At 43.6% G+C, this 22,564-nt stretch overlaps 1 protein-coding gene across 1 annotated transcript; it reads left to right on the top strand.

Annotated features, from left to right (window-relative positions):
• Positions 1-2,353: 2,353 nt before the first annotated feature.
• On the top strand, positions 2,354-9,447 carry LOC143859724 (calcium-dependent protein kinase 2-like). The gene is made up of 8 exons (XM_077370375.1): positions 2,354-3,465; positions 5,031-5,174; positions 5,309-5,461; positions 6,354-6,469; positions 7,275-7,442; positions 7,681-7,808; positions 8,012-8,111; positions 9,233-9,447. Exons 1-8 carry the CDS (start codon positions 2,781-2,783, stop codon positions 9,323-9,325), a joined length of 1,587 nt encoding a protein of 528 aa, XP_077226490.1. The 5' UTR covers positions 2,354-2,780; the 3' UTR covers positions 9,326-9,447.
• The last annotated feature ends 13,117 nt before the right edge of the window (positions 9,448-22,564 follow it).

The raw sequence follows: 22,564 nt of genomic DNA on the forward strand, positions 1-22,564 counted from the left end.
GTAAGAAAGGATAGGGTAAATTTCGTGAAACACACTAACTGGGCCACTCCCGTACAGGATAAATCACTCCCCTTCTGCCCTGGCTAACATGGTAACTGTCTAATGCACCCCCCCTCTGCACTACTACTCTAACTCAATTCATTTTATAGGGCATTTCTCAACGGATTTTTTTGAAAATTTGCGGAAATCTATCTAGGACCCTAACCTACTATAGGGTGAAGTTTGGGGCTCTGAATCATTGATTTGAAAGTGTTTTGCTCAAACAAGGAGTTTTAGGGCCCGGTCAAAATGGGGTGTCTACATGACTCGATGGAGTTAGGCCTCAATCGGCTGTACTAGTAACTGGTATCTTTCTTTGGGTAAGCAGAGAAGGCCTTGCACATTGTGGCATCAGAAGCGTTCCTGATCACCATCACACGGTGGTAAGCTCGAAGGAACTCAAGAGAGTCGGATGACCCGTCATAGAGGTCTAATCGAGGCATGTCAGAATTCGTAGCAACGACAGCATTGGCGATTCTTGGGATGAACGAAGAAGCAATCTCGCTATCCCATTCTACCAGGAGGTTCGGCTCACAGGGTGCCTTCATTTGCTGCTGGAGTTCTCTTATCTGGCGTTGGAGATCAGCCATGATAGTGGGGTTTTCTTCCGCTTGGTCGTTTCTCGTCAGGCTCTCTCTGTGTGGAGGTATCTGATCATCAATTTGATGAGCCAAATTTGTGGGTTCCGCCATTGGGTCATTGCGTCTTCGATGGCGATTATCACGACGATGGTCGGATGGCAGGCTGGTGATTGATGCAGATCCTTGTTGATGTTGGCGGGGTCTTTGATTTCGAGGATTTCGTTCTTTTGAGGATTCTTGCTCCTCTGAAATTTCGGCCGGTGGGATTCTCTCGCCCGGTGGGTTTACAGGCAGGGGTGGTGCCACTGGTTGAGGAGGGATTCTCTGAAGTATTTAATGGAGGGCAGTTGCGATGTCTCCAAGTTGTTGTGTGAACTGCTTGAAGGTGGTCATAGTAACTGGAGCATTGCCGGAGACAACCATTTTTCCCGTCTCCTCCGGCTGTTCCCGGTTTCGTTGACTGGCTTGGCTTCTCGTAACCATTCCACTGTTAGGTTGGGAGGTAGCTTTCGACTTTGGCATAGACGGGTCCCACGAATGCGCCAATCTGATAACGCCCAAAATCTAACTGCACGAACTAGCTTGGCAGAACCTGAAATCCTACGCTCACAGAAAAAGCGTCAGTGGACCCGGAGTTGTAGCTCCGGGAGGCCACTTCGACACTCAAGTCAAAAACAGGCAATCACAGACAATGGACGATGAAAGGGGGGAGGGCCAAGCCAAGTTACCAGACCAAAGAGGAAAAAGGTGAAGGAGAAGGAGAATTGACTTAATGCCTTTGCTTGAGTGTGTAGACCCCTCTTTATAGGGGAGGAGACCCACGATCTTGGAGATATCAATTAGGCCTTTAATTTAGCCTACGTGGAGCGTGATGGATGGAAAATAAGATTGTGGAGATATGATTTCCGACGATTCTGGGTGGAGATCTTAGACGGTGGCCTAGGCGGGATATTTGAATTTGAATATCATGCCTTGCGTGCAACAGTAGTCCGGATTGGTCGCACAATGGCAAGATTCCCGTGATTGTGTTTTACTTCTTCTGAAGTTCGTTACCGTATGAAGGTGTAATCTTATGGGCGTGATTCGTTAATGAGTGTTGCTTGTGGAGGTTGACATGATCTAGTAGATCGGTGAAGGATGGATTTGAGGGTCAGTACCGTGTATACTGATTTTACCCCTCACACCTAAGCTTCCACACTGTCACTTCCGCGTGCTAGTTGTATTAGAGATTCTGCAATCCGCCCCCTGCATCACAACCCCCCTGCACCTCCGTGCATTTGCTCAGATCTCGGCATCAACAAGATGAACCCCACAAAATTAGAGGGTTGATTTTCGTCTGTTTTTTAAAATTGAGATTGGGGTCAGTCATTGAGGTGTTGAGTTTGGTTTGAGAGTAGGAGAGAACCATTACTCTTAAAATAAACATTTTTAGTCGTGTACCACATAACAGAAAATTGTGATTAAATGTGTAAATCATGACTTTAGCCACTTAGGTTGGGCTTATCAAATCGGTTGATATAGAAATTACGACTTAGATATTACAAATTAACAATCCTAATCAAAATCGATCATTTTAGGGCATGTTTCAAAACCACGAAAAAAATATTCCATGGAATATTATTGGGGCAGGTTGTGAGAGAGTACCCGGGAATGAGGTAAGGGGAGAGCCTAGAGAGGGCAGCAGTGGAGATGGCAGAGGAAATGAGAAATTCTTTAAAAAAGATAATGAAAAAATTTGCGCTGCTTCAAATTGGGGAAGGGGATGCTTTTTAATGCTCATCTCAAGCTCACCCTCTCAAGTCTCCCTTTCCGCTCTTCTCTCACGACTGGCCTAATTTCCAATATTGCCAAACATGCCTTTAAGTGGAAACTCACCCCTTAAAAAACAAACAAGAGCAAAACCGTTGCTTCCCGCCAATTCCTCCCCACCTCTCTACCGTCGACTATTTCAGCCACTTACACTCACCCATTCCTAAAATCCCTCCCCATCGATCCTCCCTCAGTAATCCAAACTGTTTTTTGTTTTTCATCTCTCTTTCTTCCCCCTAAATCCTTCTCTCTATACATGCATTTCCTTTCCCAACCATCCCTGTCTTCCACCCCAAACCCCCATTTCTCCCTCCCCCACCATCATCACCTCCTTAATCTCCCATTTCTACCATGGGTAATTGCCTTTCACATGGCAACAAAACCAAAAAAACCCAGAACCTCGATATCACTACCAATGAAAATCCGGGCACCCAGAACCCTATTTCTACCAATGCCCAAACTCCACATTCAGACCCTCCCGCGGCTGTCTCTGCAGCCTCGCGCCCACCGGCGAATCCCGCTGCAATCGGACCCGTCTTAGGCCGACCCATGGAAGACGTCCGATCAATCTACACAATTGGCAAAGAGCTCGGACGCGGGCAATTCGGTGTCACCCATTTGTGCACTCTCAAGGCCACGGGCGAGCAATTCGCGTGTAAAACCATTGCGAAACGCAAACTTGTAAACAGGGAAGATATTGAAGATGTTAAGAGGGAAGTACAGATCATGCACCATCTAACAGGACAACCGAATATTGTTGAATTAAAAGGAGCTTATGAGGATAAACAATCTGTACATTTGGTTATGGAGTTGTGCGCCGGAGGAGAGCTATTTGATAGGATTATTGCCAAGGGGCATTATACAGAACGAGCGGCTGCGTCGCTGTTGAGAACAATTGTACAGATTGTTCACACGTGTCATTCGATGGGTGTTGTTCATAGGGATCTCAAGCCAGAGAACTTCCTTTTGTTGAGCAAGGATGAGAATGCACCCCTCAAGGCTACAGATTTCGGTCTTTCTGTGTTCTTCAAGCAAGGTTCAAGTGTTGATTTTATCTTATTATTTGGTTGGTATTTATGTGTTATTCTTTCTTTTGTGGGTTTGGCTTTCTTTTCATGGTTTGTAAATGATTAAATTTTGCTTTTCAGAATGATATGCGGGAAAAAAACTTCATATGTTCCTTCATGGAATGGGTTGCATATATTTAGTATTTATTTCAAATAATTTATGAACAATTTGGTTGTTCCTTGCAAATAATACAGAGAAAAGAAATTTTAGTCTTTTTCACGAAAATCATAATGTGGGCCCGTGTCATTTGCCCATTAGATATGTTAGACTACTGTATGTTGGAGTACCATTAAAAAAATTAGTGTGGATGGACCCTTGGACTGTTTCCTCTTTCAGCTGGCTACACATAATCAAATGTGTTATTTTTTCCATTCCTACTATCATTTTCAGTTGATAGTCCTGCTGTAAGTAAAATTTGTAATGGAATTTTGAGTCACTAGTATTTATATTATTATCGGTATCTTAAGATGATTATAGTTGTTAGGTGTTCTATCTTAAGGTGAAGAAATCGGTTTTCTAACAATTCATTAGACTAATTTTTATTTTCCCTGGAAAAAATGATATTGGGGACATCATTATCCTCAATAAAATGGATGGTCTTCGCTCACCTGATCGTATGATGATTGGGCTCGTTGATCTGGTGTGTCCTCCTGTGATCGGAGCAAATGATCTTAATTTCTTGATCAAGTATTAACAAAATAGGAGGTCTATTAGGTATACCCATGAAAAACTTTAACCATTATTGTTTTCAGGCCTTGACGTTGGGAAGGGATCTCTGTTCAGCAATGAGATCAACTGTGTCGCCTGGTGATGGGCTTCTTTGATCAACAGTCCCAATCACCAAGCATATGGTTGGCAGACCATCACCTAAAGATTTAGATGACTGTCTTCTTAGTTTAGCTCTCGTTTTCCTTTTTAACATTTTCCAAAATTGGGAATTCAAATTTTCAAGCCATAAAATATAGAATGGAATGTATATTGCTCCTGCAGTTTTTTTTTCAACAAATAGGCTCCTTCCATCAGGAGAAATGCATACTAAAAATTGTCTGGATGAAAACTCTGTGCTTGGGAACTATGCCATGTCACACACAATTATGACTTAAAACCGTAATTTAAAGAGAGTGGTTATATGAAGTACATCAAGTTGTGAAACTGTAAAGAATTAAATTGTGATAGCTACCAATTACAACTGTCATTCAATAAAAAAAATCAAGGAGTTATTCTCTGATTGTGCTGAATCATTAGACCTGTAAATTTCAAAAAAAAAAAAAGAACTTTAGGTTCCTTATTTAATTGCATGAGAAATTAAGAGTTCTTTTAGCATCAAGGTTCAGAAAAAAAGTTTGTTGGTCTGAATTTCTAGCGTGGAGGATCATCCCTTCAACACCTTCCACTTTTAGCCCAAGTTCAATCTAAATAGATGTGGCTGATATGGTTTAATATCTGCTGTACCTAGTGTAATTACAGAGTTTCTTATGGACGATTTATATGTTAGACAGATTTTGCTAACAAAATCAGTTATTAAATGAGCAGGTGAAGTGTTCAGAGACATCGTTGGCAGCGCATATTACATTGCACCCGAAGTCCTGAAGCGAAGGTATGGGCCAGAAGTTGATATCTGGAGTATTGGAGTAATGCTATATATTCTTCTTTGTGGAGTACCTCCTTTTTGGGCTGGTAATATCTCCTCTTCTCTCACATTTTTTTTATTTTTATCCCTTTTGAGATTTCACACTGATTTAACCATGACTAATAACCAAGCTATAGAGAATATGAGCATTGACTAAAACATACAAAATTTGGGTTCACAGAGTCAGAGCATGGAATTTTCAATGCAATCTTGCGTGGGCATGTCGATTTCACAAGTGATCCATGGCCATCCATTTCAGTAGGTGCAAAGGATCTGGTCAAAAAGATGCTTAATTCAGATCCCAAGCAGAGGCTCACAGCATTCCAAGTTCTCAGTAAGTATAATTTTGATCCTCAGTAATTTATGCTTATGATATATACATTATATACATTGACGTCAACGTTAGAGGCAAAATAAGAGAAAACATCCAGAAATTTATAACTAACCTAGATTTCCAAATTATTAGACTTTATTAGTTTGCATTTTTATTATATTAAATGGTATGAATTTGCTATAACTGTGCCTTTTTCCCACATGAAGATGGCCTTAAGTGCGTAACACTGTGGCCACAGGCTCAAGCTTGACACTTACCTGCCAAAAGAGAAAGAATCAGCATGCAATTTCTGGGAAGGTGCATTTTTTAGCAGATAATATGGTGTTTGGGTGCACTCACATTTCTATTATCATGATATTGAATCATTTGACTAAGATAAAATTATCATGAAAAATTAGGCCATCTTTGTTTTGGATTTTGAGAATCGGTTGTGAGTCCAAAACAGATTATTGGACTGAAATTCAAGTTTACTTTTGAGCCCAATAATCAGTTTTGGACTCACGATAGGTTTTAGAAATACAAAATAAACAGAGCCTTTGTTTTTTTATTGTTATTGTATTAAAGGGTGTGCAATAGGATCATCGGACAAGGTTAAGAATAATTGTTTTCTCCAATAGGTAAATTGAGGTTTATATTTTCTATTATATCAAGTAGGATGCATTTATGTAAAACATTCCATGAACTTATTATGGATGATCTGTTTTAGAATGTTTTATAAGTTTATTCCAAGTCATGTACTTCCTTAAATTTATTTTTAAAATAATAAATTGTAAATATTTGCTAAAGATGTGAAAACTTAATATCCTTTTTTTTCTCATTTGTTCTTTTAAATTTCTAATTAATATGGTATTTAATGGTATATTTTTACTGATGAATGCATGTGAGTTTTCAGATCATCCATGGATCAAGGAGGATGGAGAAGCACCTGATACACCTCTTGACAATGCTGTGCTAAACAGGCTTAAACAGTTCAGAGCGATGAACAAGTTCAAGAAAGTTGCTCTCAGGGTAAGCAATCATGCCTGCCTTTCACATTTCATGGTGCTAATTGTGGCAGAGATCATCTTTTTAATTATGTGAGCAATGAACAACTTGAAGAAAATTGTGCTCATGGGTAAGCGAGATCATTATTTTTAATTAGGGGGATGATTTTTTCACCACCCCCCTGTTGATAATGTGCCCCCATTTAACGTGATTTGACATCAAAAAGCGTTAAAGGCTGCTCACAATTCAAGTTAAAAGGACGGGGGGGGGGGGGCATTATGCTACTCCATTTATGATGACATGATCTTAAACAAGAAAATCATATACTCTTCTCTTTGATTAAGCCAAACTCATTTGCCGCTTACGAGTAATCTGTTAATTCTCCTAAAACCAAGTCGCATAATAAAACCCGTGCTTATAACCTCTTGAGCAGTTGACAAATTCTTCTCAAGGTGGTCCCACCCATGGAAACTACCATGCCACAGCATCCTAACTGATCCCCTGAAAAATAGACCTTGGAGGGGATTTCCATATGTGACACCACAATGCAAAATTGAAAACTGAAAAAGTTGATTTCTCTTAAAACTCGTTTGGTACTTTCTGTCATTAGCTCTAAGCATGTACTTTTCTAATTATGATCTGCCTAAGAATAAGAAACCCAAATTACAACCCAGATTGCCAATTGTAGTTTCCTCTTTTATTTATTAAGTACTACGTATACATGTTTAGATCTAACATTAGAACTCTTCTGACCCATAAGCATTTATTCTGGTAATGAACTCTGAATTATTGAGATTATCACTCTCTGTTTCTTTCTTCAATTGGGAAGGTAATAGCAGGGTGTTTGTCAGAGGAAGAAATCATGGGTTTGAAGACAATGTTCAAGAACATGGATACCGATAACAGTGGGACCATAACACTTGAAGAACTTAAACAAGGACTCTCCAAGCAAGGAACGAAGCTATCAGAGTACGAAGTTAAACAGCTTATGGAGGCTGTAAGTTCTCAAAAACATTATTAAACGCCAAAATCAGTTAACAGGCTATTGGATCATTTTTCTTCTTGAAGTGCTTCAAATTTCCGGTTCAAAAATCATTAAGGACATGTAAAGGTTTAGTAGAAATTAAAATTAAATAAAAAATCAGAGAAGCATCATGCATTTATTGAAACTTGATCATGCTTTCCTTTTTCTTTTATATGCTTCTTGCATTCTTTGATATTTTATTTTTGAACAGGCTGACGCCGACGGTAATGGAACCATCGACTATGACGAGTTCATCACAGCAACAATGCACATGAACAGAATGGATAGGGAAGAGCATATATACACCGCATTCCAATACTTTGATAAAGACAACAGTGGGTATGTGGCAGTCAATTAATAATTGCATTTATGAAATCAACGACTGGTAAAATATAATCTGTTTCAAGAGCATACTTCGATAGACATTGTGCTTGAAAGATTTTGCTATACTGTTAAACTCAAATTTCAAATTCTCCAGTTACTATAATTTGGATGATCTGTTTCACGATAATTGAAGTTATTTCAACTGCTTTTATTGTCAGGTTCATTACGATGGAAGAGGTAGAGCAAGCTCTTAAAGAGTTTGGCATGCATGATGGAAGGGACATAAAGGAAATTATTTCAGAAGTCGACGGTGATAACGTAAGGAACAAAAAAAATGTTAATAGTTCTTCCAGTATTAGCAAATATTCTTATTTTTCTTAAAACTTAAATTTTAGAAAACGGTCCGAAACTGGCATAATTACTCAGATGGTGACAACATTCACCCATCATCAACTCTTTCATGCATAGTCTATGATTTCAACTCATGGAAAGGCTAATACCACTAATAAGTAACCTTCGTTATTATGAATTTCCATCCTTCAAATGAATGATGATTATAATGCATTCTTAAAACCCACATATTTTTTGTTCTTTAGCTAACGCAGACCTGAAAGATGATTCTAAAGCATTCTTAAAAACCATGGTTTTAAATTTCGACGAAATTTCGGATATCGGTGGGACCGAAACCGAAATTTCCCGAAATTTGATATTTCGCGAAATACCAAATTTCGGAGAAAATGGCATTTTTAAAATAAATAAATAAATGTTACAAAATTTCGGTTGAAATTTTGGAATTTCGGTCGAAATTTCGGTCTGAAATTCGGAATTTCAGTCCCAAATTTCGAAGCTTAACGATTTCGGTGGGTTCCGAAATAGGTACCGAAACTGAAATTTAAAACCTTGCTTAAAACCCACATATTTTCTTTTCTTTGGCTAACACTGACCTGGAAGATGATTCTAATCATTATTAAAACCCACATATTTTCTGTTTTATTTATTTTTTTGCCAATACAAACCTAAGATTTGGGTCATTGGTAATCAGTTGGGAGAAGTCCAAATTGCCCTGTTTTCTACAGTGATCTGCTCCTTAACTTCCACGTGTGCTGCACCCAAAAATACTGGGAACTAAGATTATCAAACTAATTAGCCACTTTACGCCATTTTCTTCCCTATTCACTGGGAATAGAATGAACGCTGGGCTATTTAGATCAAACTTACTGCAAACCACATAATCTTTTCCTTGGGTATTTCAGTCAGAAGCCCCAAAATAACTTTTAGCAGCATCTGGTTTAACCGTTCAAGTATGCAATTACATGGAATCTGTTAAGGAGTGCACATGATGGCCCAACTGAGGAACAAGCAACCATTGAATTCCAAGTCCAGATCATCACTACCCTCTTTCGAAGGCAATAATTTTTGCTCCGGTTCCCTTCATGCAGGATGGGAGGATCAACTATGATGAGTTCGTGGCAATGATGAGAAAAGGAAATCGAGAAGCAAACCCCAAAAAGCGGCGTGATGTGTTCATGTAAATTGGAATTGATTTTGTGATACGATAATTTGTTTGGGTTCTTTTGGTGTGTTAACAGTATCCATGATCCTGTATCAATGACCCTGGGAGAAACTCATGTATACTATCTGTTGGAATTAAGGAGGGGCTGGGGCTGGGGGAGGATTACAATAACCTTTCATGGGGTTTGAGGGTTGTGGGGGTTTCACCTTTCTGATCATTGAGCTCAAGAAAAAAGAAAGAAAAAACAAAAAATCCTATTAATGCTTAGGATTCATGGATATTTTACTATACTTCTCTCTTTCCTTTCTAAAGAAAATAGATCCAAGTTGCTTGCTCACAAGATACTAAATCATGGTTAGAGTTCAAAGTTTTTTGCCACAGTTGGTCACGATGAAGATCTCTAGATTCATCATTTTCAACTATCGAATTAACTAATACATAACTGAACAAATGACCCAACATTTTGTATGGGTAACTGAAAGCAGCTTATCTTTTCTTTCCCTCAAGTTTGATAGGCTTGTTGAGGAAAAGGTAGATAGTAGAATTTGGTTTAGAAAATAAGAGAAAGGTTCCTTCAACTTCAAGGTGTGTTACTGCGGTTGCTTCTTCATCAAAATTAGAGGAATGTTATGGTAAAACTTCGTTTCAAACGATGTGGTAGAAAGCAACGTGCGACCATCGAAGATCGTTGAAGTGACTAATATCGAACCATACCGAATAAAAAATAGGATTCCTGATCCAATCAAGAATCGTAACCGGGATCAATTTGCTTACAATACTTAGTTGACATTATAGTAGATAGAGTATAGTTGAGTAAAAAGTGATAGATGGAACTGCCATCTATTTGTTGAACAGACAGATCGGCCGAAAAAACCATAACTATACATAGCAATGAAACACTAGGATTTTGAAAAGATTAGGTTCGGAATTCTTCCAAGAATTCCTTACGGAAGAAGAGCAAGTTTTTTGTTTGATCTTCGCTAGAACCTAATTTTATTGAAATTTCATTTTACAGAATAAACCTAAATTAATACTGAACTAAACGATCAAGGAAGCGAAATCCACTGAAGTACTACAAAGAGGAATAAGATGAATTGTATCAACAAAGTTTTTTATTTTATTTTTATTATTATTATTTTCATTTTTGTTTTATGAATTTTTCATTTTTTCTTCAAATCCAAAGAATTCTCTTTGGCTCTACCCATGAATTATCTAGTAATAGGTCTTTTCACAATGAGATCCATCACAAACCTCGTGTGGGGCTAATAGTTCTTCTTTCCCATCTCATAGAAAATCCTTTTTCGCTCCGCCTCACTCACTAGTAACTGAGCAATTCTTCCTGTTGCTTTTACAGATGAAAATAGATGGCAAGTGCTTGATCGAATTGATCAGGTAGCACAACCCCTGACGGAACAGAATTCAACTAAGTCACTGAGCTTCCCTGTTTAAAAGCCAACCCTTTCAAAGCCGCGGCGGCAAAGTCGCTTTTTTACCTATTCCATTAGGAACCGCAGATTTTTTGGTACATCACATTCATGCCTCTTTTTGTTGGTGGAATCCCAATGAAAACAATGCGATTGATGGTAATCCCAAAAAATTCTATTGCTAGTGACTACTAATAAATGAAATAATAAAAAGTAAATAGTAAAATAGAAAACAATACTAAACTAAGAAAATAATAAAAAAGAAAATCAAAATTCATTAGATATATGGACATATAAATAGAACTTCAATTCCATTTCTTCGCTAAGCAATCATTTATTAATTAGGACATGTTCGTTTCCCAATACTCGCAAAGAAAAAAGGATGTAACTTAGACAAAAAGAGAAGTGACTCAGAGCTCCCCGTTTCTGGTTCTCCTGTAGCTTCATCCTCCGGAACCGCAAGAATTCTTAGAATGGGATTCCAACTCAGCATCTTTTGATTGAGATTTTGAGAATTACTATTAAGGGTTCACATCATAATAGTGCTAGTTGATGAGAGTTACTTCGGGAGTAAAAAAGGTAAAGTCAAACTCATTTGGCTTATTCTTTGAGAGAGAGTTCTGACCTCTCAGTGACTAATGATCGAGTGAGACATAATTTGTTTAGTTTGGATCCTTCCGGTAAAAAAGAGGAACAAAGGCTTGCGACCCTGCGAGGGTGAGCTAACTCCAAAAACCATTTATACAAAATGGTAAAGGGGACCCTTCTATGATCATAGATCATAGAGATCGATAGAAATATGAAGGAGGGGTAGGAGAGGGGGTCAAATATCTAGGGGGTGGACGAATCTCTTCTTATCTCTTCATATATTTATGTTATGTGTCAAACTGATCCCTCTGTAGGGGTGCAACTTGGGTAGGGCTCAACCCGAACCCGACGGGTTCAACCCTATTTTGGCTCGTGTTGGGTTCGCATTTTCTCGGGTTGGGTTGGGTTGGGGTTAGGAAAAGCCAACCTAATTTAATTTCAGGTTGCGTTAGGGTTGAGGCCTTGGCAACCCGACCTGACCCGAACCCAACCTCTGTCCGTTAGTTTACTCATGTTTTTCTAGGATCATGCTTTTTTTCCTTGTATTTTTCTATGTGGCCTGAGATGAACCCAAACCCAATCCGACCCGATTCGGAGACGGGTTGGGATAGGGTTGACCATCCTCAACCCGAGGCTTGGGTTGGGTTGAGTTAGGGTTGGGAGAATGCAATCTTGGGTTGGGTTAGGGTTGGCCTCAACCCGACCCAACCCAACCCGAGTTGCATGCTTATCCCTCTGGCCAAAGACTAGTGGTAGGTAAAGAATATTTGCCCCTACCAATTGATGAATCGACGTGCATAGGGTTTTCATGAATCTTTCTCCAACATTGAAATACAGGTGTGACAATCCAAGAGGGGGGCTGAATTGGTTAATTAGAAATTTTAGGCTTAATTAAGGGAGATTAAAAATTAATCTATTTAATTAAGCACTAATTAATCTAACCCTTGTTCAAATACATTTATCAATAGAAGCTAAGGTTTAGACATTCTAATCATGCACATTTAGCTAATCCTTGTTCAAATGGATATCATAATGCGATTAGGGTTTATAACATTTAACACAAGTGCATTTACTAACCCTTGTTCAATTAAAACATAAACAGAATTAAGGTTAGAGATTACCAATCACCACACGTGAAAGTGAAGGAAAGGAAGAGAGAGAGACAATGCACACCACAATGAGGAAACCAAGATTTATAGTGGTTCGCTCATAACTTGACCTACTCCACTCTTCCAAGTTTGGCTCCTTGGGTACTCCACTATGGTGAGATTTCAAGCCTAATCTCGAAGCTCTTACAATAAGCGTTTCCATTCTCAAGGGCCAAAGCGAAGCCCCTCGCACGAAGCCTTCTTCACCTTTCTTGGGCCGAAGATGAGACCCTCGTCTTCCCTTTCTTTACGGACCGAAGAGAAGACCCTCTTCTTCACAATTCTTTCCGGGCCGAAGAGAAGACCCTCACATGAAGAATAAAGAAAAATGTAAAACTTTTAATGCCTCTTAATAGACGGATTACAACTTTGTAAGCTCACATTCACTTCAAGAAATAAACAAATAAAAGCTCTATGGTGTGCCTCTTGATAATGTGTAGAAATGGAAGATCAAAGAGGTTTTTAGCTTTTGAAATAAAATGTTGAAACTCAAAGAGAAATGAGATTTGATCTTTCTCAAATGTTCAAAAGCTTGTAGAGATAGGTTTTAATGATGTATATATAGTGTATTTGAAAATATGACCGTTTGGGGGTAAAACCGTAAAAAATTGGCTTGAAAAAGTCAAGCAGAAAATGCCCTAACGGCTAATTTGCTTGACCGCGGTGGTCGACCGGGCTACAGCTGTCGTCCGCCCCTATCGGCTGCCCTATTCTATTTTCAAATTTCTTACTGTCACGGTCGACAAGCCACATGGCAGTCGTCCGGCGAGGGCTAACTGTTTGTTCAAGAAATTTGGCTCAAAAACCTATCTCGGTCGACCAACCCATGGCGGTTGCCCGCCCAAACCCATGACAGATTATTCCGTTTGAAACAGACACATATTCACGATCTCCCGGCTTGACCCGGTCGATCGGCCCGATAAAATTCGAGATGGCTTGGATTTCCAGGTTCCATCCTGTGGTCGCCCGGCATAGCTCGGTCGACCGGCTGTGAGTGAAATTCCATTTTAACTTTAAAATTCAGGGGCTTTTGGGCTATGGTCTTTGGGCTTAAGTCCTAGGTTTTCAAACACATTTTGGGGTGTGTTAATGGTTTTCAAAGGTGTAAAAAGTTAAGTATGAAAACTATTTGAAAACCTTTTGACAGTGCATTTTACATAAAATCAAGAGGACTCCAAATACATTCTAAAAATAAGAACCTTGAGTCTTCTTGGAATGCCTTGGCTCCTTTGCACTTTCTTGGACTTCTTCGGGTTAAGTGAACATCTTGAACTTTGTCTTAGCTCTTGTGACATGTCCTCCAATCTTCAATGCATGTTGAGGTACATGAGGTGTCACCATGGCATGTTCAACTCCAAGCTCCTTCTTAACCACTTGCTTAGGAACTTGTGGGCTTCATGTTGAGCTTCTTTACTTGAACATCTTCAAATGAGGATGTCTTCACTGTAGGTGCAAGCTCTTGGTTCCTTTAATTCTTGATCCACAAGCCATGTGTTGTGAAGAGTTGTGTAATGGCGATTATGATATGAAAATCTTGTATACAACACAACACCTCAAAGCAACACATCAGTCCATAAATGCTAATCAATTTAATTTGCTAGCATCAAGACAAGAAGGTAAGGTGAATGATTAACCCATGGGAACCCTTGGGCTTACAAACATACAATTAACCCTATTTTATGAAATAATGTTTGTAGATGTTATGCACAAACAAAAACAAACCCAAACGAACACCTTCAGATTTTACAAGTTTATGAGACTGATTTCTATTTTCAACAACATACACAATACAAGAGGGAAATAAAAAGAATGTTTTGTTGTAGAAAGCATTTGTGCAACCATGTGCCTCTAGTACCCTACAACGCATTGCCCCGCTTTGCACTCGTGTGAAAATGCGATGCAACCTCCTATAGCTCATCAATTACAAAGCACATGAGATTTAAAAGGCATATGACTTGAGTGGAGGGATACTTATAGAGCTCTCTCCAATCTTTTAACTTTTTCATGTTGGATTAAACTTTTAGTCCTATGTTTTCTACAACACATTTTGAAAAACCGTTTTTTCAAAAAAAAAAATTCAAAGACACAAATATTAAAAAATTTCAACAATCTTCCGCTATTTTTAAAATAAAAAAAGAATATATCTGTAGACAAAAACGCTTTCGTTAGTATTTTTCATTTTAGAACCATTTTCCCACTCCCCAAGCCATTCCCTATGTTTTCTCCAATTCCAGGTCATTCTCTCTGTAGCGTTCCTTTTTCCTCCATTTCCATCACTTTCTATCTCATTTCTCTTCTCCTTCTCTTAGGAGTTCATTTTCCATGGAAAATTTGAAGAAGTTTGACTTTCGGAGCCCACCATATTTTTTCGAGAAAATATTATTTCATTACTAATAAATTTCGGTCAAGAGGTGGGGGCCTACCATTTTCAAAAATTTTAATTAAACAATGGTTGGAACTTCGGCAACTTAAAGCGGGGCCCACAATTTGTATTTCGAAAATTGCATAATTTTAATCAATTGATGTTTGGCCAAATTGAAGAGTGGCCCGCTATTGAAATTTTGAATTTCCATGGATATCCGGCCAATTTGGGAGAGGACTCAATGCAATATGGAATTTATAAAACCCATTTGTCACCATTTGGTGGACTTTTATTTGGATCCCCAATCTCACTTTTGGATTTTTCTAGCCATCACCCTCTCTCCTGCAAATTGTTCTAGCTAGTGGTCCCCACAAAAGTTGTTCTTATCTAAATGATAGATAGCTGTTGGATGAGTAAGAGTCCTTGCTGATTTAGACTTCAATTAGAACTGGAAAATTGAAATGAGTTGGATGCTACGACCATGATTCGGTCACTTGAAGAAAACTCCCAAATTCGTTGACCATTTGTTGGGTCCACTAGAGGAGACAAAGGCCCAATTAATTACAAATAATATTGTTATGTAGCATGTGTGCTGAGATGGGCATGACATCATGTTGTGAGGTGGCTGAATTTCCATAGGGAATAACTCGTGTAGTTGCCATTTTTGACATTCAATTAGATGTCCAGCTATGGTTTTAGTTTGGAAGGCAAACCAACATATAGAGCTGCTGTTGCTATTCTTTTGTTCAACTTTGGAACAGCTTTATGCAAAATTATAAAAAACTCCAAGAGATCCATATTCGACTACCCATTGAATTCTCCCAATTGCGAGATCTGATATGATGCAACCTTTTCGAGATTTTGATATATTCTCTTCGAAAAAATCGAAACTCACTTTCTTTTATTAGGTGATTTTGTTAATCAGACCTTCTCTCATAATTAGAAGATTTCAGCAATTTCTCTCCCCTCAAACATTGAAAAATCGATTCTATATCCCCTTGTTTTTTAATTTCTCTCATTGGTGGTCACGTTTTGGGGATTCATACGATTTCTCTCTCATATTTATGTAAAGAGGGTTATTTTCAGAGCATCCTCATATTCCCAATAATGCGCAGCAACTTTCGATTCCCAGAAAGAAGAAGGCAAGCACTTTTTTTTTGGGCAAGCGCTCTCTCTCTCTCTCTCTCTCTTCTAATAGAGGAAAGAGGATATCACGTGTTAGGCCAAAAATCGGTAACAGGTTATGGTAGGGCTGGGTGGTCCGGGCTAACGAGCCACGGCTGAATGGCTGGTTGAGTCCTGCGCTGCACAGAGTACAGACAAGAAAGAAAAGGGTCAGAGGACCAACCCGGAGTGATACTCCGGACGGGCGCTTCGACACTCAAGTCAGTATGAGCAGGAGTGTAGAGCAATGTCAGAGCAAAAAGCTTAGAGTTTTGGTTCTCAGATTTTCAGGACCCTCACCTTAGCACAAGTGAAGGCTATTTATAGTGATTCTGAGCCACCTGTCTAGGACAGGTGGTAGTTTTGAGCCAGGTGGTGGCCTCTGTATGGACCAGGTTTCATACCTAAGGAGGGCAGGTGGAGGTCCCTGATTGGTCCAGGTGTCACACCTAGTGGAGACAGGTGTTGGCCTTCCAACGGTCCTTGTGAGGGCCACGTGCCAGAAGCTAATTGGATGCTGAGTTCGGACCCCTCAGTGCTGAGTCCGGATTGCTGAGTCCGGATTCCCTCAGTGCTGAGTCCGGACCCTATCAGTTGCCCCCTGGTTCTTCAAGCCATGAAAGTGGCTAGAAGAAGCAAAGAGAAGGTAAAGACAGCGTCAGGCCGGCCTTAAGACCTCCAGGCAGCTAAGGCCGGGCTCAGACTCAGCTAGGAGAAATAGTGGCTGGACAGGAGACTCCTGGCGCCCTGGCCTGGCCTTGGCGCTTGGCCTGAAGGAGTACGGCCGGGCAGAAGGCATTCGACTATCCAGCAAATCTGTTTTTTTGACCAGAGGCCTGGGCGGCCAGGGGTCCTGGACGTCCTTGGTTCAGGAAGTCATGTGGTCCTGCTCGGCTAAGGTTGTGAACGGCCAGCCGGGCAGGTCTTTGCTGGTGAAACCTTTTGTCGCCTAGCGCTTTTGTCGTCTAGCGAACGCGCCATATCCTGTCCGGACAGCCGGACAGGTCTTTGTCTTTTGAATTATCCTGTCCGGACAGCCGGACAGGTCTTTTGTCCCCCTGAGCTTTTGAATTATCCTGTCCGGACAGCCGGACAGGTCTTTTGTCGCCTAGCGCTTTTGTCGTCTAGCGAACGCGCCATATCCTGTCCGGACAGCCGGACAGGTCTTTGTCTTTTGAATTATCCTGTCCGGACAGCCGGACAGGTCTTTTGTCGCCTAGCGCTTTTGTCGTCTAGCGAACGCGCCATATCCTGTCCGGACAGCCGGACAGGTCGTTGTCTTTTGAATTATCCTGTCCGGACAGCCGGACAGGTCTTTTGTCGCCTAGCGCTTTTGTCGTCTAGCGAACGCGCCATATCCTGTCCGGACAGCCGGACAGGTCTTTGTCTTTTGAATTATCCTGTCCGGACAGCCGGACAGGTCTTTTGTCCCCCTGAGCTTTTGAATTATCCTGTCCGGACAGCCGGACAGGTCTTTTGTCGCCTAGCGCTTTTGTCGTCTAGCGAACGCGCCATATCCTGTCCGGACAGCCGGACAGGTCTCTGTCTTTTGAATTATCCTGTCCGGACAGCCGGACAGGTCTTTTGTCGCCTAGCGCTTTTGTCGTCTAGCGAACGCGCCATATCCTGTCCGGACAGCCGGACAGGTCTTTGTCTTTTGAATTATCCTGTCCGGACAGCCGGACAGGTCTTTGTCTTTTGAATTATCCTGTCCGGACAGCCGGACAGGTCTTTTATCGCCTAGCGCTTTGGGACCTGTGCCTTGTATTTAATGCAGGCGGCGCATTTAATGCGAGCGGCGCATTTAATGCGAGCGGCGCATTTAATGCGGAAGGCGACGTGGCGCACTCCGGCTGGCGGAAATGGGCGGGATTTTTCCCGCTCTTCCCAGCTTCTCTATAAATACAGGAGTTTACTCTTCATTTCTTACTTTTCATCTTTTACTCTCCTCCTCTTCTGTTCGGCTGCTCAAGTTTTCTGCCCGCTTCGGATCAGTGAGCCCGGAGTTCCTAGTCCAACACTCCAGTTCGGTAATCTTTTTTAGCTTTTAGCCTTTCTTTTCTTTTTTTTCTTTTTATGTCTAGCACTAGTTCGGAGACGGACTCCAGTTCAAAGGAGTCCAGTTCGACTAGTACCGCATCGGGGTCCGAGGCATCGGAGAGGGCGGTTCCGGCCTCACCTATAGAGGAGGCCGGTGTTGAGGGCGAAGAGCTAGTGATCATAATAGACGAGGAGAGCGGTGAGGAAATGAGTGTGGACTTAGACACAATCCCGGCCTGTGGGGACGGACCGGATCGGGTAGAAACCAGCGACGATGATGAGGACGTCGAAACGGCAGTCCCTCAATCGTCGCGCATGCCAGTCGAGGTGATAGCGGAGGCACAGATGGAAGCCAACCCGCAGTATAACATCGGGGCCCTATACGAGGTGAACCATCTGTGGCCGAACAGGCTTCAGATCGTCAGGGACAAATACTGTATTCCTAGCCGGTACATTCTGAGGGCGGCTGTCGAAGGGGATCGGGCCAGCAACGATAGCGCAGACCTCTGCGTGTATGAGGAGGCCTTCCGGGCCGGGCTTAGGCTCCCCTTCCACCCCTTCTTTGCGGATGCACTGAATTACTACGGGCTGGCAGTTACACAGGTCGTCCCGAACTCTTGGAGGACACTGATCGGCTTCTTGTACCTTCTTGAAGTCCGGCTCCGTAGGAACCCCACCGTGCCCGTCTTCAGGATGTGTGCGCACCTGAAGAGACATAAGGACGGCGGCTGGATCTACATTAGCCAGAGGCCTGAAATGAAAATGATCACTGGGATACCTTCTTCCATTCACACATGGAAGAACAGGTTCTTCTATGTCAGGGACACCGCGCCGGGCTCGCAGTGGCCGTTCTCATTACAATGGAGAACGCCGGACACTCGCCGCCTTAGTAAGAAACCAGCCCTCGAGGACTATGATCATATGACCTTCGCTCTGATCAAAGAAGAGCTCAAGCGAGGTCCAGTTCACTGCTCAGAGTTCGAAGAAGAGGCCGAGCTGGTCGTGCGACGCCGGCACGTACGTAGATACTATAGGATAGCATTTATTTTTCTGAAGTATTTTCCAACTTTCATATTGCTGACTGCGCTCCGTTCTCTTTTGCAGAAATGGTGAAGCAGATGTCCCTCTTGGACAGAATCAAGCAGTCCTCTGGCGCGTCCCCAGCGCAGGAGCAGCCCCAAACAAAGGGCAAGAAGAGGAAGGTGCCGGAGTCGACCCCGCCGATGGTCGCGCTGGCTAAGCCTCTTAAAAGCAGCCGGGCGACGCATAAGCTTGCCCTATCGAGCCGGGCAGACACCACGGGTCAGAGCTCCAAGTCCGGAGCGGCGACGGGGTCAAAGCACGGCGGGGCAGTACTGGGTATGCCGGCCACAGCATCGGTTGGAGGCGACAACGTCTTCCGACCGAACTGGGCCGTGCAGAAAACGGACACCGGCCTGGGGGATACCCGGGTGGCTACAGAGTTGATGTATAAGGGCGTCCTCTCACGCGACCGGCTAGCAGTCGAAAAAGAGGTGCCGGAGACCTGCGAAGCGGCAATCAGCTCCGCCCTCTATCAACTCCAGGTGTACTCAAGGGATATGGCCAAGAAGCGATATCTCTTCTCTGAGACGATCACAAGGATCGAGTCCGAAAAGGCCCAGCTCCAGAAGGAGAACGGCGAGCTCACTGAAGCCGTCCAGATCAAAGAGGCCGAACTCAACAGTTTACAGGACGAACTGCAGAGGGTCAAAAACCAGGCCGTGCAGGATCTCCTAAGTGCGGCAGAGAGGGCCGGAAGGAAGGAGAAGGCGGCCGTGGAGAAGGCCGTGAAGGAAACTGAGGAGAGGAAGGAGGCCCAGCACTTCGACTTAGGCCTCCAGGCCTACAGGGCGGGTTTCCTTCTCTGCTCCGAGCAGGTGAAGAAGATTCACCCCGACATCTCCTTGGACGGGCTATCCGTCCCGTATGCACCTCCAGAGGATGAGGAAGATGAGGAGGAAGACGAACCGGACTCCTCCCGGCCTATTGAGGGGGATGCGGAGGTGACTGTGGCCGCCGTCTCCTCGGTGGAGGGTGGCGAGCTCGCAGCCCTCACTCCCGCAGGGGTCGTCACTGAGCTCCACGGCCCACTTGACAAGTCGGCCCGAAGTGTCTGGCCGGTGGAGGATCTGTCTGAGGGGCTGCCCTGTCAAGACCTTGATTGTGTGCGCCTGGAAGTACGGCCTTAGCTTCCGGGCCGCCATAATGAGGGCGCACACGAGCTTCTCTACTCGCTGATATCTGGTCTCTGCATCATGGAGGACCTTGCTCACATAGTAGATCGGCTTTTGCTGGTTAGACTCTTCTTTGATCAGTACTGCTGCAACTGCCAAGGGTCCCGCTGAGAGGTATAGAATCAGCTCTTCTCCTGGCTCCGGCGTGGACAACAAGGGAGGGGAGGACAAGTACTGCTTCAGCTCCTCGAACGCTGCTTGACATTCGGGAGTCCAGGGCGCGGTTTTTATACCTTTGATTGCATTGAAGAACGGGAGGCATCTCTCGGCGGATTTAGAAATAAACCGCCCCAGAGCTGCCACCAGTCCGGTCAGTCGCTGTACTTCTCTGATAGTGCTGGGAGGAGTCAGCTCCATTACCGCCTTGATCTTCTCCGGATTCGCCTCTATTCCTCTCTGGCTTACCATGAAGCCCAGGAACTTGCCTGCTCCGACACCAAACGTACATTTGGTCGGATTAAGCTTCATGTTGTGTTCCCTCAAGACTTGGAAGGCCTCTTCGAGGTCGGAGACGTGGTTGGAAGCGCTTCTACTCTTCACTAGCATATCATCAACGTAGACCTCCATGTTCCGGCCGATCTGATTTCTGAACAGCTTGTTGACGAGACGCTGGTAAGTGGCTCCCGCATTCTTCAGTCCGAAAGGCATCACCCGATAGCAATAAGTCCCCTGGTCGGTAACGAATGATGTCTTCGGGATGTCTGACTCGTACATTCTGATTTGATTGTATCCCGAGAAGGCATCCATGAAACTGAGCAGCTCGTGACCTGCTGTAGCGTCAATGAGCTGGTCTATTTTTGGAAGTGGGTAGCTGTCTTTTGGGCAAGCCTTGTTCAGGTCTGTGAAGTCTATACAGGTCCTCCACTTCCCGTTGGACTTTTTTACCATTACCACATTCGCGAGCCAGTCCGGATACTGGATCTCACGAATGAAATCGGCCTTCAAAAGCCTCTCCACCTCTTCTCTGATGGCTCTCCGTCTCTCCGGTGCAAAGTGTCTACGCTTCTGCTTCACGGGCTTGCAGGTCTGATCGACACCGAGCTCGTGGGTGCTAATCGACGGGTCAATGCCGGGCATGTCTGAAGGGGTCCAGGCAAAGACATCTGCATTGGCCCTGAGGAACTGAGCGAGATCCTGCTGCGCGGCCTCTGGCAGGGCAGAGCCGATCTGGACAACCCTCTATTCATCATCGATGTTCAATTGAATAGAGATGAGGTCCTCCGCGGGCTGGTGGACTGTGACCTGCGCTTCGTCTCTCAGATCGTACAGCTCGATTGGAAGAGACTCAGACGCATTCTTCCCTCTCAGTGCTGCCGCATAGCATTGTCTTGATTGGGGCTGATCCCCTCTGACTTCACCTACGCCTCCTGGCGTAATGAACTTCATCTTCTGGTGATAAGCGGAGGGAATCGCTCGGAGGAGGTTCTGGCCGGGGCGTCCTAGAATGGCGTTATAGGCCGACTTGGCCTTAACCACCAGGAAGGTCACCATTGCGAAGGACTGGCAGGGCGGCTCCCCGATCAGAACTGGAAGCTCAATCTGCCCTTCGACCTTGACAACTTCTCCCGAGAATCCGAACAGATCTGAGTTGGCCGGCTTCAGACGGTCAGCTCCGATCATCATCTGTTCGAAGGCGTGGTAGTAGAGGATGTCGGCGGAGCTCCCGTTGTCGACCAGGATCTTCTTCATTTCCCAGTTCGCCACTAGCATTGTGACGACCAGGGCATCATCGTGCGGGAGGATCAGACCGTCCAGATCTGCCTCCGAAAAGGATATCTCATTTTCTGGCTCGGCCCTCTTGCTGCAGGCATGGACGGCGTTGACCTGCCGGGCATAGGTTCTGCGGGCCGATGAAGAGGTCCCTCCCGCGGTCGGCCCTCCTGAAATGGTACCAATAACACCATGAGGTTGGAGTTGAGGTTGAGGTACCTGAGGAGGGAGAACGGCCGGGGCTGGAGCCTGGATGCGGTCGCCCAGGGGTTGGGCGTCTCGAGGACTTCTGTCTCTGGGTCTCGGGTTGTCCTGGCGCTCCCTTCTGTTGTCGTTATTTTTTAAGTACCTCCCGAGGTACCCTCTGCTTATCAGCTGCTCGATTTCCTCCTTGAGATGAATGCAGGCGTTGGTGTCGTGGCCGTGGCTCTTATGGAACCGGCAATACCTGGACATGTCTTGGGTGCCTGCCTCCGACGTCTGCTTCTTCGGCCACCGGATGAAGTCTTCTTTCCGGATGGCTGCCAAAATTTGAGCCCTAGACGCGGTGAGGGGCGTGTAGCGCTC

Source organism: Tasmannia lanceolata, unplaced genomic scaffold, assembly GCF_043159265.1.
Source record: "Tasmannia lanceolata isolate RefF3 unplaced genomic scaffold, GAP_Taslan_0.1 ptg000036l, whole genome shotgun sequence".
Lineage (NCBI taxonomy): Eukaryota > Viridiplantae > Streptophyta > Magnoliopsida > Canellales > Winteraceae > Tasmannia > Tasmannia lanceolata.

Coding starts and splice junctions, on each gene's coding strand:
- LOC143859724 (XM_077370375.1), top strand. CDS start 2,781: ATGGGTAATTGCCTTTCACATGGCAACAAAACCAAAAAAACCCAGAAC. Junction 7,443..7,680: donor TTAAACAGCTTATGGAGGCT/GTAAGTTCTCAA, acceptor ATTTTTGAACAG/GCTGACGCCGACGGTAATGG. Junction 7,809..8,011: donor TTTGATAAAGACAACAGTGG/GTATGTGGCAGT, acceptor TTTTATTGTCAG/GTTCATTACGATGGAAGAGG.